At 47.9% G+C, this 17797-nt stretch overlaps 1 protein-coding gene across 1 annotated transcript in view; it reads left to right on the forward strand.

The window, feature by feature from the left end:
• Positions 1-9667: 9667 nt before the first annotated feature.
• LOC102375760 (early activation antigen CD69-like) overlaps positions 9668-17797 on the forward strand; it is a 15129-nt gene continuing 6999 nt past the window's right edge. The window contains exons 1-4 of the mRNA XM_006038653.2: positions 9668-9772; positions 12342-12413; positions 14356-14418; positions 16871-16963. Coding sequence (XP_006038715.2) covers positions 12380-12413; positions 14356-14418; positions 16871-16963 — 190 coding nt within the window. The 5' untranslated portion in view covers positions 9668-9772; positions 12342-12379. The remainder of the gene's footprint in view (positions 9773-12341; positions 12414-14355; positions 14419-16870; positions 16964-17797) is intronic.

A 17797-nucleotide genomic window follows, 5' to 3' on the forward strand; every position in this document is an offset into this window, starting at 1 on the left:
TCCCTCCGACACGGGTTTGGGGCTTTCGCTTTCGTTTCCTATTTAGCTGCTGGCAAGAAAGGCGGAAGGGGCGTGGAAGGTCAGCTTATTTACATGCAAAACTGTTACCACCCAGAGCTGGGGAAGGAACACTTGCATCCTGGTTTCCCAGCCACCTGCTTTAACTAGCCAATTGAAACACTTGCCAATAGAGGATACCCCCTCCATGATAAAAGAAAATTGTTCAGTTCTCTCAGTCAGTTGTTAGAGATTCATTTTATGCCCCAGGCACTTCTTTGGGGCTGAGCATATCTGATTGAATATTCAGCACTCCTCCTGTCCTGCTGGGGGAACCTGAGAAGTCACTGCTAGGACTTATGCCTGAGTTTCCCCATCACTAAAATCACTAAACTCCTGTCCCCCACCCCAGTCTAACCTGCTTCTGGTCCAAAACAGCCTGTCTTGTCAAGTAATTTCCAGGTCACATCCTGAAACCATGAGGGTGTACGCTCCAGCTAGAGGGAGACCGTGGACCATGGAGCAGCCCTGGTTCTACAGGGGCTGAACGAGGTCCGGAGCGAGGACGGGCTACAGAAGGAAAGCCCAGAGACCATGTCCAACCACAGGAAGATATGGATGGAAGTCAGAGACAGAGACGGGCTCCCCGATGATGACTGCCAGGCTGTCTGGGATCAGATCTTCCACAAAGACCTAAGAAAACACCATAGAGACTTGAACTGGCTCATAGCTCACGGCGTACTCCCAGTGAAGGCATAGAGGCACAGAATGAGATGAGAGTCTAGACCCAGACCCAGCTGCCCCAGGGAAAGCTGCCAGGTGAGAACAAGACCATTGACCACCTCCATCGACCACCTCCTGTGGCTCTACCCCTATGCCAAGGGTGTGTGGGAAAGGTAAGCCGGCTCCTGGAGGAAGTAACAGGACTCAGGCTGATGACAAGGGAGGCAGCGCTGTACGGACACCTGACTAAACATCGGGGTCCCAGACACCCCACTTCAACAAATTTGTGTCCTGGGTCAGGAGCACCCTGTGGCAATGCAGGAACCTCCTGGTGTACAATCACATTAAGCTCGAGCAAACGGACTGGGTTAAAATGTTTCTGAGCAAACTCCAGTCCCACTACCGGAAAGCAGTGGGAGAGGACGGAGACATCGCAGCCAGCTCCACCTGGAAAAGGGACACGTGGCACAGGCTGTTCAAAGTCCCCCGGGGAGGGGAAGTGGACAGGGAGAACAAAGGGGATAACAATACAACTGGATTTGGAGACAGCAAGGAGGGCAACAACAGGATCAGCAACAGTGGAAGCGACAGCGGCATCAACAGCGACAAGGGCTGTGAATGAACTGAGAAGGGAAACCTCAAATTGGGGCCGGGACTAAGGAACTATGATTGGGTTAGATAAGGGAAGAGTGTGCATAGGCGCAGGGGAGCGAGTGCGGTTATTGTAACAGGTGTGCAGTTTTCTTAAGGTGGTTTTAAAAAGAAAAGGTGCAATGAAGTCTATGATAGAGGAAATATATATATGTATACATATATGTATATATGTATATCTATATATTTAGGGGGAGGTGTATATATATATACACCTCCCCCTAAATATATAGATATATTTTAATTTTTTTAAAAACCTGTTTTTTTGGCTCGGATTAAGTGTAGACCTGTTCTTATCAGCTTATCTGACAGGGGAAATACTGTGACCACTAAGGCGGTTTTCCTATTCGCTAGAGGATAACTGCTTTTTTGGCACAGGGTAGTACCTGCGGAGGAAATGTATGGTTAACCTCCCGCTTTTGTATCTAGTGGGAATATCTTGGCTTTATGCCCACTTTATGGAAATGAGAGATTCATCCCTAGCTTGCTCCTGCGCTATACAGCTGAGGGCAAGCAAAACTTGAGGGCATCCAAACCCCAACCCTCTAGGCTTGGCACTAGGATGCCTGCCAAAGGATTTGGAAGTATCTGAAGTCCCAGGCGGGGGTGGAGGATATTTGCCAGCAGCAGGGCTACATGTGGTTCTTGAATGACTCACAGATTTGGAATTGATTTGGGTTGGAACAATTTTTTTTTTCCCCATAAAATAAAAAGTCTAACCCTCTGGACCCAACTAGGCAACTGTGGAGTAAATGTCTCATATAGGCATGCCCAGTAAGGTTTTCAAATATCCAAGGTAACTGAATCCCAAAATCCCAAGCTGTTTTGACAAATGTTACATTCCCCTAAGCTTCCTCTGATAAGCTCCTAGCACAAGTGTTTCCAAAGCAATGAGCAATCAATCTTGCAGCATTAAGGCTCCTGCCTGTCTGAAAAGGCCCTTTATGAAGTGATCCTGAGTCAATACACTGAAACTTTGTTTTCTCACTTACTATAACCCCCCAAATAAGACACACCCTGTTTCAGGGAAAGCAAAAAGAAGAACAGATGTCCCAGTTTTAATGGCTGAATAAAGCAAAGACAGAACTTAATCCTCAACTCATTCACCCTCCCTTTTCCTGTTCAGGCAAAAGCTACAGTTTTAACCCTTTCACAGATGAATTGTCAGCAGCTCTTTGCTGCTTAGCCAAAAGCTGAAATGTAGCTGCTGCTGAAGACTAGAAGGGCAGATCTAGGATTCAGAAAAGAGCTAAAAAACAGTCAGCAGGGCTGTAAAATAAAAAAAGAGAGACCAGGAGTGGCTAAATTGCAAATTATTCAGCAAAATTTCTGAAGAAAGGATAGCTCAATTAGTACAACATCAAGAACATTGACTTGGAGAGTAGTTCATTAACAGCTATTGAGTGAAGAACAATTAGCAGGAATCAAGTAGATTCTAATAAGCCATGAAGTCAACCGTCTCCCTCAGCACAATAAATCAACACCCCAAGTTTGAAAGGCTAATTTTGGGGGGAAAGGTGTGTGTGGCATATGAGTAATACGGTAATGACCTCCCTGCATTATGGGAGTGGGATAGGAAGGAGGCTGTAAGCCAACGTCAGTGGGGAGGGGACAAGGAAGGCCAGAGAACTGCAGCGGGTGTCCCATGGAGGGTGAGATGGGGGCAGGAGCTGTGGCATGCCAAAGGGTCTGCCTGCTGGATGAAGACCTCGTTGCCATTGGCGTTAATTGACTTCACCATCTCAGACAGCTTGTGGGAGAGCCCTGCCATTGGCTGGGCATATGTGGTAAGAAAGAGCTGATTGGCCCATTGGTTGAGCAGAGAGCTGTCAGGAGAAAGGTGGGATGGAGGTGGGGGAAAGAGAGAGACAAATGGATGGGTGAAAACAGACCAGTACACATGAGGAGGGTGGAGTTTGGGCAGAGGGCCAGTAGGACACTCCTCCCCTAGGGGACAGGGGGAAGGAGATAGGGGCTAGTTGACCGGACCGCAAGAAATAGCCTGTTTTCCTTGAGCAAATCACTACCCTGGGATGGATATGGACAGATGACAACCTAATGACTGGGGCTGGATGCTAAAATATTTTGTTGGGGGATGGGAGTTGGTGATGAATGCATTTTTCAGTAAATAGTAAAAAGCTGCTGCTCTGCTTGCTGCTCCTTGCCCTACCTGCCACTGTGCTGCCTGACCCCTCCCCAATCTACCTCATGCCACGCACAGAGATTGCTCATGCCCCTTGTGGCACCAGTGCTACAGGATGGCTACCCCTTGCCTAGTGGTTGGGGCAGTCACCCACAATGCAAGTCTAGGTTCAAACCTGTGCTCTGAATCAGGCCGAGCCTTTTAGCTAAGCTCATACTTACTTGGCAGGAGAGATGCCACGATCACCACCACGGTGGATGTAGTATCCATCCAGGTGGTTTTGCTCCTCTCCCTGACCTTGAATATCTTTGTGTAGTTAAGGGCAGAAACTTGTCTACTGAGAGTCTACTATAGTCTCCCAATGGGAGGATCTCGGCTACGCACTTTATTTTATGGAGATGGGGGATTTCTCCCTAGCTTGCTCCTTTGGCCTTTGGCTAGAGGCAAACGAGACTCGGGGGCATCTAAACCCTAAGACCTCTGTGCTTGGGGCTTGCATGTAGGAAGCCTGCCACAGATTTGGGAGTATCTGAAGCTCCAGGATAGCTTACTCCTGCAGCCATATGACCATGCGCAACTGGTGCCACCTTAGTTGGGGGGGGGCATGTGCCCACCCCAGCAACCAGTTAGCAACTGGGGGGGGGTTTCCCCCACAGCCAATCGCACCAGCTGGGAAGCAGCCGCAGCGCTCCCACTCCTTGGCCAGCACTTGCAGGGGAGACACTTGCACTCCCGCCTATCCCCGCTGCCCATCACCTGAGCAGGGAGCGCGGCCTATCAGGGGGTGCACCAGTGCTCTCAGGGGGTGCACGTGCACCCCCATGCACTGCCTATGCATCGTCACTACATACAGCTGAGGGCAAGCGAAACTTGGGGGCATCCAAACCCCAAGCCTCTGGGCTTGGGCCTACACATAGGATGCCTGCCAAAGGATTTGGAAGCATCTGATGCCCCAGGCAAGGGTGGAGGCTGCTTGCTGTCAGCAGGGCCACATATGGATCTTGAATGACTCACGGATTTGGAATTGATTTGGCTGATTTGACTAGGGATAAGAAAAATTTTCCACAAAAAATCATTTCTGAGAGGTAGGGTACGTGGCAGTGATAACACCACATGGACCTGAATGACTGAAATCTTCTCAGTGAATAGAATTTGGAACTGTTTTGACTAATTTGGCCTGGGCCATGAAATAAAAAAAAAAAAAGGAGGTCTCTTCAACCCCAGTGAGTGCTCTGTGATGGGTCTCAGAAGGTGATAGGGGGAAGATCAGACAGGGGTCACCCCCTCTCCCCCCGCTTCAGGAAAATGTTCACCTTTCTGGATCCTGAGAGAAAAGAAAGGCCTGTCACTGGTTCCTGCTGCCCTTTGACTCTGCATTTCCCTTCTGGGTAGCCTGGGCAGGTGGTTTTCCATTCAGCTGGTTCCTGAAGCACCTGAATCTCTCCATGTGCTTGTGGTCAGATTTGGATGGCAGCTTTTTGGCAAATGCACTGAAAAATCAGTGCCACCAAACTCACAGTGAATGTGATTCTCTATCATTGCTCCAAAGCATTCCCTTCAGCTCAGCCCAAGGGTGGGAATCTGCAGATCAGAGCAAAGGGTGTCAGCAGGGAATGTGGGTCCAGCAGCTTTTCCCCATTCCAGTGACATCTGCTGAGGTCATAGCACTGCAGGCTTGGAAGGTACTTCAAGGGTTGTCCAGTCTGATCCCCTGCACACAGGCAGGATTTGATGTTCCTGGACCATCCCAGACAGGTGCTGCTCCAGACTCTTCTTGAAAACCTGCAGTGTGGGAGATGCCACAACTTCCCTGGGCATCTCGTTCTATGTTCTGCTGTTCTAACCATTAAGACTTTTTTTGAAAATGAATTTAATTCTGCTTTGCTGCAATTTAAACCCAGGGCCTTGTGTCCTGCCTTCCTTCTGTGGTAAGAGAGAACAGTCTTTTTTTCCTCCACCTTCTTTATGGCAGCTTTGCCAATAGTTGAAAACAGTCATCATGTCATCCCTTCACCTCCTTTTTGCTAAACAGGCCTAGTTTCTTCAACATTTCCTCACGCAGCTTTCTTTCCAACCTGTCTGTCACCTTTGTCACTTGCTTGTCACTAGTTTCTCTAAATCCACCTTAAGTGAGGGGCCCAGAAGTACTAGACACAGGACTTCAGCTGAAGCCTAACCAGCACTGAGTAGAGTGGTAGACCTCCCTTGTCTTACATCGGTGGTTCTCAACCAGGGTGCCCCTTGCAAAGCTGCAAGGGTGCTACACCTCTGGTGCTGACACCACCTGAACCAGATGAAACTGCCATGGGGGTGCCTCTGTTTGCAAGAAGCACGTGCAGATCCAGACTGGGAAGCAGCTATGGCAGCTATGCCCCTTTAAGGGTGTGGTGGGGAGGAGAATGCAAGTAGATTGAAGAGCAGAGCACGAGCCCAATGATTTTACTGTGCCAGGACACGTGAAGTCAGAAATAGGAGCCTGGCAACCCCTGCAGCTTTGCACACCAGCACCATGTGCAAAAAGTAATGAGGAGCACATGCACTGCACAGGCAAGTACCAGAGTTCAGCTGCCATAGCAATCACAACAGTAGGCTTTAAAATACCCTAAGAAGACAGTGTAGGGAGCTCATTCAGCACCTGGGTCAGGTTTAGGGGAAGGGGGGTTATTCTGACTGTTGGAGAACAGCATGGGAGGTGGGAAGTGCCCTCTACACTCAAACAGCAGCTACTACTGCTCTGGCTGCTGCTATAGCAGCATGGGCTGGGGCTGCTGCCACGGGGAGACAGGCTCTCTGCACACCATCAGCAGCACCCCCCTGCTTGCAGAAGCTCCATTTCAGTGCCAGGGACTCACAAATCTCTTTCTGTAGCATCTACCACTTGGCCCCGCTACTCAGCTGGTATCCCAGCCACTCCTCTTGAGGGTCTTGTCACTGACCCGCACTGAATGTGGGTCCCCAAATTTGTGACCCTTACCCACCACAATCTCCTATTTAATCCCCTGTTCCTGTGATCTGAAGGAAAAGGAGGGGAGGGAAGGTCAGGGATGTAAATAAAAGGGCAGGGCAGGGCAGGTGTTTTGCCAAAGAAAACATTCACTGACCACATCTACACATTCATTAATGCACCTTTGCTACTGCGCATTAAGTTTAGTACCTGTAATACAAGGTACTAGATAAAGGCACATGAGCCTGCGCTAATGCGCATTAGCAAAGGTGAATAGTTTTTTTGGGGGGGATGCTTAATGCACAGTAAACTAATTCTAGTGTGCATTAACATGGTTTCTGCCATGGCATGCTAATGCACGGTAGAATAGCCTACTGATCATTAAGGCATCTCAAGTAGATGACCCCACAGGGTCTGACTGACCTGAGAGCAGTCCACCTAGGTCCAGCCTTTGGGAACCAGATGGAAAGACCAGTCCAGATGTATCTTGAAACTTGTGTCAGTTCCGTTATGAAGTTTTGTCTTAACAGGTGACAGGCATCTGGGTAAATACAAATTGGTCCTAATTTTCTTGTGTGTCCGTGTAGTGAAAAATCTTAGCTACAGAACTACTGTTTGTCCAGCCAGCCATTCCCATACACACAGTATGATTTCTCCGACCTTCCACCCATTCACCTCCATGCATCTATACATGCCCCCTTCCCTCCATGCTTTTATCAATACAGAGCCTTAAACTGCCTTTGTGTCTAATCAATAGTTGGATGGCTAATTGAGAACCCAGGATTTTCAAATACCTGCTGCTCTTCCCCAGTTCAATGTGCTGTGGTTCTGGGCACACATGCAAATGCTGCACTGACAGCAATAAACGCCAATGCAAACTGTGCCGGAGTTTATTGGTACATGCTAATTGTACGTGTAGATGTCTCCAGAATGGTCAAGAAGGATCCTGGGTAAATTAGAGTGATGGGCATAAATTTGACTGGGAACAGCAGGGGTGAGTCCACAAGACAGTCCCTCTTTGGATATATATTCTCCCCGTCTAGGAAGGCAGGTGGTCAGCTGTGTTAGTTTGAAGTCAAGCAGAAGGCAGGGAAGGGTATCATCTGATGAAGTAGGCTGTCACATAGGAAAGCTTATGCTTCTCTAAAACCTTGCCCCATCTTTTCCCCATGAGAAAGAACTGGTATTACATATGGCCTGCATTACCCTGAACGGTCACTGGATGTCAGTGCTGCACACAGAATTGTGTGAGGAGTACGTAATAGCGGAGCTGGCTGGAAATGAGACTTATAGTAGTGGCTCTCAACCTTTTTAAACTAAAGGCATCCCTTGATAGGCTCAAAGAACCTATCAGAAAATGCCGGCTCTTAGTTTTCACTCTTTTTTGACTATGGAAAAACAATATGACATTTTTTTCTGTTGCGAAGAACTCAAAAAGACCACAAAACAGCAGGGGTGTAGGACCACAAAACAGAAGAATATTTTTAACATTATAGGGCATGTCCCCACCAGTGGGAACGTATATTTCCCTGGGGACAAGGAGCAGCGGCACACCTTGTGCTGCTGCTACCTCTCCCTGGGGAACACCTTGCCACAGGGGCTCTGGCGCACAGCAGGTTACCCTGGGTGGGATAGGGGAGGCTGGGTCCAGCAACTGTACTAGCCCCCGGCAGCATTACCTGGGATCCCAGGGGCCTCCAGGAGTTGCAGCCATGGCACTTCTGCAGTAATGACAACTCTCATGAAAAAAATCATGAGACTCCTGATAAACAGGTCAAATTAACTCTGACTCATGATTTGCTGATAGAGAGATCAAATCTTAGGACTTTTTTCTTCTGGCTCAGGTAGAGAGTGCCAAGCTGGTATGCCTGTGGAAGGTAAGGGGTAGGGTGGGGAGGGGGGAGTAGATCAAGGCCCCCCGGGGCGGTGGGGGGTCAGATCAAGGCCCCCACAGTGAGGGAGGGAGCGAGGAACGGGCCGGGGTGAATGGGGCCCCAGGACTGGGGCAAATCATGCAGCAGAGCCATGGGTGACTCTGTGTGTGTGTGTGTGTGTGTGTGTGTGTGTCTATAATTCCCAAGCCACAGCCCCCCCAGCCCTGTAGCTGCCCCTTGCTCCTGACCCACATACCCTGCATCCTGCCAGGGCATGCAGGGCCCGCCCCCTCCCCAGTCTCCAAACCCTACACACACACACCCACAGCCCTCTACACTTTCATAAATAACCCCCCCTCACACACATTTCAAAAATAGCATCTCATGATTTAAATTCCAAATCTCTTGATTTTTAAGAGTTTGTCTCATGGGGCTTTTTTTGACACAGTGGGGTTGGCAATACTGCTTCTGTAGCAGGGAGCCTGGCCGACAACTGGAGTGTGCCTCTGGCTGGCCAAGCTTCAATTTTGGGTGGAGCGTACTGCTGCCACATGCAGTGCCCTGCTCCTTTTCTACAAAGTAGCAGCATGGGGAACACCTGCATGTGCAGCATGTGGTGCTGCAGACTGGTTTGCGGCACTACATACCGCACATCCACACTCATCTGGATGCACACAGCTTCTTATTTGAAACCATTGAGTTCATTTTGTGAATTTGTTTGCATGCCTACCAAAGCTGCAGCAAAGGCTGGAGACTTTGATGGGTGTGCCAATGCTCCTGCTGGGACCAAAGCCAGAAGTTCCTGGATAGCGGGTCTTTCCCCTCTGCTCAAGGTCAGACTGATCATGATATTTGGGGTCAAGAGGGAATTTTACTCCATGGTCACATTGGTATGGACTGTGGAGTTTTTTGCCTTCTTCCATAGTAAGGGGTGTGCCCCTTGACCCTGGATCTCTTCAGCATGGTATTGACATTTCACAGAAGCAAGATGTTGGCTGCCATGGTTCCCCTGCTTTACCTGTGCCAGGTTAGGGTGTTATGCCTGTGTTGTGTCAGGGTTGACAGTAGTTTTATGTAGAGTTTTGATTATGGATTGTGTAGGATGGTTCGGGTAGGGATGATCCTGCCTCAGGCAAGGGGCCGGGCTAGTTGACCCCTTTCCCTACTTCTCACTGATTCTGTGATTCTCTTAATCTATTTCATACTCAGCCTTGCATTGTTGTGTGTCCTTGGGCGCAGCTGGGTGTGGGATGTTCCTTCATATTTCACATTTCTTGTGTTGTAGGTGGCAGCTGTATCCAACTTTGAGGGAAGGAGTTAGCATTTGCTATGTGGTGCCATTGCAGAAGCCACAGCATCTTTCTGGGGAGCCTGAAATCGATGTTGGCTGGATGAGGAGTAAAAGTGCCAGAAGACATCAGTAGAGACCTGGACTGACCTGTAAGTACCCAGAGCAGCACAGTCAGGAGCAGAACTCAGGTGTCCCAGGTTACAGCCCATCAGCATCCCCTAAATAGATGTAGAGGCATACTCCAGAGCCCACTGTTGTGTTTCTACTGTCCATGCATGTTCGATCCAGGGAGGCAGTAGGTGAGTAAGGGCTTAAGCTTCTGCTAGCAGAGATGCAGGGATCTTTGTGAACTGCAGTCACAAGTCATCACACTAAAGTATTCACTGTTGTTAGATTTTATAACTGGGGAGCTGATGGGTCCTGGTGTTGGGACAGGTCTGTGGGGGAGGTGGAAGAATGAGAAATGCAAGATGCCCTCCTGTGTGTGTGGTCTTTGCCTCCCACTCTGTCCCTGCTGGAAATAAGTGTAAGCCCCTCTGGATCTTAAATATACACCACACAGATTCTGCATTGTTTATGAACCTTGCCAGGTACTTTTCATGTGTGTCTGCTTTGTTCTGTCTGGCAAATCCCTCTCAGGTTTCCCTGCAGGCCTCTGCCACTCCCTTACCACACACAGACACCCAGCAACCACAAATCACATATATTTTTTTCTCTTTCACATTCTCCCTGCTTCTTTGAATATCCCATCCCCTTAGTAATGGTTGTTGGGCAGGGGTGTGTGGAACATGGGTTGCCAACCCTCCAGGACTGCCCTGACGTTTTCCAGGAGCGTGAACGGTGTGTGACCCTGGCAGCTGGTGGGGCTCAGCTGCACAGGCGGTGGCGGGAGCACAGCGGGAGCAGTGGAAGCCCGGCAGCAGTAGGATGGGACCTCCCACCGATGCCACTGGCACTGTCGGTGGGCAAGGGGGTGGTGATCAGCAACCAGGGGTCAGCGACCACCTTCAGGCGCCGGCGGTGGCCAATGGTGATTGTGGACTGTCCACAGACGCCACCGGTGGTGTGGCCAGTGGCAACCGCCCACAGGTGCCACCAACAGTGTCAGTGGCACCTTTTTGCAGGGAGTGCACCGCCACGCTCAAGGGGTGCACATGCACCCGCATGCACCTCCTATGCATTGCCCCTGTCCAGGAACTCTATATACATCTCCAGCAGACTGCTGAGAGTCACCCAGGAGACAAATGATAGAGCATTCATTAAAATAAATATTAAATTTTGAATCCAATTTATACAGTAGTCCAGTGGGTTTTTAAAATGTAGTAGTAGTGTGCATTTGCCTTTTGGACGTAATGTCTACTCACCGTAACCCGAACTGATATGTGTGAGCACATGGGCACATCCGTGTTGTGTTTGGTACACATGTTGGCATTCCAGAAACCTTCAAGAATAGATTGAAACAGAGCTGGCAACGCTAGTGTGGAATACCAGGAATCAGAAGGAAATGAATTTTAACTAACCCCCAAAAACTGCTCACAAAGCCAAATTGGAGTACCCACCCAGCAACTTGCCAGCTGCCTCAGGACGCTGCCTGAGATGTTACCAGTTTGGGGCTCCATTGTGTTGGACGCTGCACACATCCTGGCACTTGACTTCCTATGTTGCCTTGGGCAAGTCTTTCATTCTCTGTGTTCATCTCTGTGTTATTCCCTGCGAGTGCTCAGCTCATATGACAAACATTCAAGGTATTCAGTCATTAGTTACTTCTCTTGCATTGGTTCTGCTCCAAGTATTCTTGGGGAGTTTTTGAAGTGCATACCTCAAATAACCCATCCTGAGTGATCGTCATGGGCCGATCTCAGAGCTTGAAAAGTGGGGTGCAGATGATGTGGTGCATCATCACATATAACCCCCCACATATTTTTTTTTCCAGTTAAAGAGAAATTAGGAGAATTACTAATAGGCAAGGGGACAGAGCTGTATTATTGAATTTAATAGCAAAGCAAAACCAGATACAATTTTATTGGAATCTACACTAATCTATGTAATATATCAAGTTAAAAATGCAACGAAGTAGGCAAAAATAGTTAAAAGACATTGTTTTATTATTCCTGTAGTCATTATGGTTAAATGCACTTTTCTTATTCAGATTCCTAAAGCAAAATCTAGCCTTTTTGAGTATCTTGACAGTGTATCACACCCTTCACTATCAGTCATTGCCACACCTGAGTTAATGTCTGCCAGAGTTAATATTTTTATATTATATTACTCAAGGCACTTGAGTTAATGTTTTTAGCTAGAAATTAAAACAGTCTGAAGGGCTGTGAAATAAAACAGAGATGGTTCTAGGAATGGCTAACTGGCAGCAAATTACAGAAGGATAGCTAATCAGTTAAACATCAAGATCATTGAAAAGGAGACTGGGTCTTTAACACCCATGGACTGAAGAGCACTTAGCAGGAATCAGGTGGATTATAATGAAGAATCAATTGACTCTGTCAGCACTGCCTGAATAGAAATGTTGCTGGCCCTCCCGGGCAATTGGTATTAATGTTTAATTAGAGCAGGGATCAGGAGGAGAGGGGGGCATGCCTACATGCCACCCCTACAAGTGATGATGTCACGAGCACTTTGTTTCTGAAAACTCATCTAACATCTGGTCCGATAAAATTATATCACCAATTAAACAAACCTTGCTTCTCTCTTGTTTTCTGATAGGTGGAAATGCCCCAGTCTTACTGCTGATTGGTCAGAGAATGGCAGAAGAGCGAGTACATGTACATGATACTAGTAAGTAATCGTTTTTTCCCTTCGTGAAGAGAGATTTTTGAGAGGCTTAACAGAGTTGTAGGAGACAACCCCAATTTTGGTCTGCTTTTTGTGAGAGGTAAAGAAGATATGGAAATATGTTCATTTACTTCAGGGTTGTCTTTTCCATTAGCTGTTTGTTTGGGTGTCTCCTACCCTGGGAAGACTGTAGGTTCAGCTGGAGATCTGGGGCAGTGAATAGGGAGTACCTTCTGTACCATCTCTCCAGCATGGTATTGTGGCACTACAGAGGGCTCAGGGAAAGGCGAAGAGAAGGACCAAGAGACAGGAAACCCTGGGTGGAGAAACTGAAAAGGTCAGGCTTATGCATGTCAGGCAGGGGCCAGAATAGAAAAGGCTGAAATAATTCCTCAGTTACAGAAGAGGATGTCAGCCATCTCTGGTCCCACAGATAAGACAGTCATCCTCGCTTCCTCACTGAAGAAGAGAAGAGGAATGAGAAGCTTCTTTTATTCAACTCTCGAAGCATAGGATGAAGGAATCAGTCAGCAAAATCAGAATACGGAAAATTCAAAATAGGTCAAAGGAACATACTTTTTCCCTCTGTGTGGTGCCATTTAAATGGCAGAACCACCAGTGCTTTGAGCATTGATACAGGTAGCAAGAATATTCAGAGTGAAATCCATTAACGCAAACAAAAATGTTGGCAGGGATATTATGTCTGACACTTTAATGGTTTTAAACTGATCTCTAGCTTTTGGAGACCAAAATCAGCCCTCCAGTTGGTATATGACACTCTCTTTCTTGGCCTGTGTGCATTTCAGAATAAACCTTTTTGTAGTGTTATGTCAAGCTATTAGTTAAACTTTGACAATGACTTGCTAGTTAGGATAAGGGCCAAAAGGCTTAGCTAAACTCTATAGGCATGTTTATATGTGCATTAATGTGCCGTAATTATAGTGCATTACATTTAGTACCTGTAATAACAGGCACTCACTTAATGCACTGTAATCAGCACTACTGCACAGTAGCACTGGTGCGTGTCTTTTAGGTGACACTAATGCACAGTAAACTACTTCTGCTGCACATGAATATATTAGCACAGCTTTTGCCATGATGCAGCAATGCGCAGTAGAATTTAGTCTACTGAGCTTCTAGTGTTTCGTGTAGATGCTCCCTGTGTGAGCTTTAGTCTTGATTCTGTTTGAGGCCCTACATGGGGTGTGCATCTGGTGTAGACTGAACCCTCTGTCCATTGATATGTTATGGTCAGCCTACGCAAATATTGATTTCTCTGAGTCCCTCCTGCTTGTTCTTTTTTTTTCTTTTCAGATGCATTTATTAATTGCCTACTGCTCAGATTCTTCTCTTGGAATGACTTCAGACAGGGTCACCAGCAGGGCTTGAACCAAGGACTTCTAGAGCTACAGTACAAGTCTCTTACTCTGCAAACTGAAGAAGTAACTTCTTCAGCAGGTGGCAGCAGTAGACTGCAATCTTCCATGCAATAGCTAGTAGAAAGACCAAAGCACCCATTTTTGGCAAGTGTCATTAGCCTGGCCTCATGAAAGAAGCTTATTCAAAATAGATGAACTGGGCAAAAATTAGTGTAATATTTTTGTAGTGACTTCATGTAAGCTTATCAGTAAAGGTCAAATCTTGGCTGTTCAGCACCAGATTATACATTTTGCATTGCTTCATGAGCTGGTAGTAACAGGTGTTGGTTCTGTTATGAGCCACTGGAGGGGGTGATGTGATATACAAGTTGCCAAATGTGTAACATACTCTGTAATCACCCTAGCTCTTCAATATAGGACAGGATGGCTTGTCACAGAACATTAAGGACCCAGGATTTGGAGACACTGAGCAGAGGGAATGTATTAATTATCTTATGTTGCAGCAGGCCCTGCATGGAAGAATGAATTGACCATTGTGAGTGAGAGTCTGGTTTTTTTTGTAACAGGTGGCGAGGTAGAGTCAACACTGCCTTCTCAGGTGACAGCAGAACATCAGAGGAGAGCTTCCCGTAAATATTTATTTTGTTATTTATTAGGTATATCACTTAAAGATGAAAACTGAGCTTCATTTTGCTGAGTTTTGGAGAGAGAGAGACACCAGGCACATTTACATGTGCGCTGTAATGTGCATTAGCTTATTTTAATGTGCATTAAAGCATCACAAAACAACCAGGGGGTATTTATACACATATGTTTATCTGCTCCAACATGCTGGAAATCCAGCAATATAGAGCAGACGTGATTAATCAAGTCTGTGGAGCACACAAACTAATATGCCTGGAGCTGTGCCACATTCATTAATATAAATGGCGAAATGTGCGTCAGCACTAGGAAAATGGTGGTGGTGTGCTTTGAAACTAAAACATTTTCAATGTATTTTAGTTCAAAAGCGCACCACCACCATTTTCTCAGTGCTCATGCACATTTCACTGTTTATTAGGACTGTGAAAAATTTTGCCGGCTGTTTCAATTTGACACTGTTTCGACTCATTTCAATCTTGAAACAGTGAAATCGAATTGAAACAAAGCACTTCAAAACAGCCTCAAAACAGAACAAGGCTAGTTGAACCATTTCAAAGGTTTCAAATTTCAAAGCAGCCAGCAGGTGGGAGACAGGGGAGAACCAGGGTTGAGCTCCCAGAAGCAGCTGGGAGCGCAGCCCTGGCTCTCCCCGTCTCCTACCACCAGGCTGCAGAAAGCCGATCACAGCACAGGGGAAGGGAAGGGAACTGAGCCTGAGCTCAGTTCCCCTCTCAAGTGCTGGGATTGGGCTGGGGAAAGGAACTGAGCCCAATTGCTCAGTTCCCCTCCCCAGCCCTATGATCGGGATGAGAACTCAGCCCAGCTGGGCTGAGTTCACATCCCCCCACTCTAGATTGGGCTGGGATGGGAAGTCAGCCCATTCACAATCTGATCTAGCGCAGGGGATGGGAAGTCAGCCCAGCTGGGCTGAGTTTCCAATCCCAGCCCAACCAGCACGTTGGGCAAACGAACAAGAAAATGTTTATTGAATCAAATACAAATTCAATCAATTTTCTTTTGGTTAAAAAAAGTTGATGGGACAACCTTGACCTTTTTAAGATGAGATACTTTAAAGGGCCCTGGATTATTACCAAGCATTGGGCACCTGCCCCTGGAAAATCTGGCTACTCTCTAAGGCATCACTGACTGAGCATATGAAAATGTGGTGAATCTAAGATAAGTATTAATTTCTGAAAATCCTGAATATGAACTGAGACCAGGAAGAGCTTTGTCTTCATCTAAGGCAGTAAGAATAGTACTAACCAATACCCAGCTTTTTTATAGCACTCTTTATCAGCTAATACTCAAAAAGTATCTGTATTATTGCCTTTCAGTGGAGAAACTCAGGTACAAAGAGATGGCATTTCAGGTATCCTTGGCGCAGTCACTGCAGATGACTTGACAGTGAGCCTTCTAACAACATAGCAACATTTATGTCCATAAATGGCAGCTGGTCTAGTCTTTAGTGATATTTCTGTGCCCTCATTAAAGATCAGCCCACCCTTCCGCCACAGACAAACACACACACACAAAATCCTGGTAGTACCTAAACCAATGCCACTACCTCAGGGGTGGCCCTAAAAATTGCTGTCCTGATCAACCAGCTCCTGCCCCTAAAGTCTGCTATGACAGCCTGAAAAGCTGTTGGAACCCTTTGAAGGTGTCTGCTTGAGTTTGTCACAATCTGGGAATGAATTCTAGTAGAATAAAGGGCTTAGTCTGTCTGTCTGTCTGTCAGTCTATGTGTCTGTCTGTCCATAATACTTTTGGGCAACTGCGCATGCACCACCTAGAGGGCTGGTAGCAATTGGCTATGGGGGCTCCACCTCCTCAGGCAGGGAGGCAGGAGCCCCACAGCTCTGCGGGAGGAGGCACAGGCAGGGGCAGCTGGGTCAGGGGCGGGGGAGGCGCACCGCCACTGCCACCACCGCCTCCTCAGGTGGAGGGAGGCCCCACTGCTCTGCAGGAGGAGGAGGAGGCAGAGGCGGGTGAGGGGGAAAAGAGCCGCCACCGCTGCCACCTCCACTTTCTCAGGCAGAGGGAAGGCCCGCTGCTCCATGGGAAGAAGTGGAGGAGAGTTGGCAGGTGGGCAGGGGGGAGGGAGGAGCTGCCACAGCCACAGTCCTCACCTCCTCAGGGGGAGGGAAGCCCTGCTGCTCTGTGGGAGGAGGCAGAGGCAGAGGCAGGCAGGGGGAGGGAGCTGCCACCACCACCACTGCCACTGCCACCGCCTCAGGTGGAGGGAAGCCCCGCTGCTCCATGGGAGGAGGTGGAGGTGGAGGTGGAGGCGAAAGCAGGCAGGCGGATGGGCAGGAGGGAGCCGCCGCTGGAAGGAAGCTCAATATACTTCTGTGACAGGAGGCACGTGCAACTCTCATGATCTGGGGGTGGCTGATACATCTCCTATGCACATGATTTTCTTTCATGTCTCTCTTCCAGATTTCAGCCTGAAGTGCCTAAAAGAGAAAAGTGTCCCCATTGCAGTTATTGTCCTCATCACAGTTCTGATCATCATCATCATTGCATTGGCTAGTGAGTAAAGACCTGTCTGGGAACACTGTGCATACCAAGATGACAGACTCCTATGTTAACTGTCTCACAGCCGTAGCTTTGGCTGAGCACTGCAACTTGTGCCTGAAGCAACAAATGAGGTACTGGCAGTATCTCGATAAGGCTTGTGATGTGGAAGCAGCACTTTATTTATAGGAGCTTATATAAAGAATGACTTCCAGTAAAGAACAAACAGTCTCGCAACTTGTCTGGGCTAAGGTCTGGGGACTATGCTTGTCATAAACTAAGTCCTCCTGGAAACTTAGAGTGTCCTAAAAGTGTGGTGTCCCTGGAGACAGTCTGGGTGAGGCAGCAGACACCAGAATGTTCCTCTAGCCTCCTGCCTCATTCATCCTATCTCTTGGGATACCACACCTCCTAGACACTCTAGGCGTTAGGGCTGTGCAAAGCTTCAGGCCCTGATTCGATTCAGCAGAGATTCGGCCTGATTCAGTGGCTAAATCTCCGAATCTGAATCGAATCAGAGGACCCTTTAATCTGTTCAAATCAATTTGGAGAGATTTGTTAAGATTCAGTGATTTGGACATAGAGACAGCTTTAAATGTTTTTTCTACATACCTCGAGGTACCAGGTGGCTTGTGAATGCTGCGATGCTGGGGCTCATGGAGTGTCCCATGGAAGCATGCGGGGTGCTCCCTGGTGTGCTTGGCAGCAGACCCAGAAGTGGAATACAAGCACTTCCAGCCCACGTCTGGATCCACCAGAGAGTGTACAGAGGGGCCCCCTGCGCCTCCCTGGCTCGGTGACTGGTGCCTCCTGGATCTCGGGGGGGGGGGGGGCCCCGGCGCCATGCTG

The sequence above is a fragment of the Alligator sinensis genome, unplaced genomic scaffold (genome assembly GCF_000455745.1).
Source record: "Alligator sinensis unplaced genomic scaffold, ASM45574v1 scaffold369_1, whole genome shotgun sequence".
Taxonomy (NCBI): domain Eukaryota; kingdom Metazoa; phylum Chordata; order Crocodylia; family Alligatoridae; genus Alligator; species Alligator sinensis.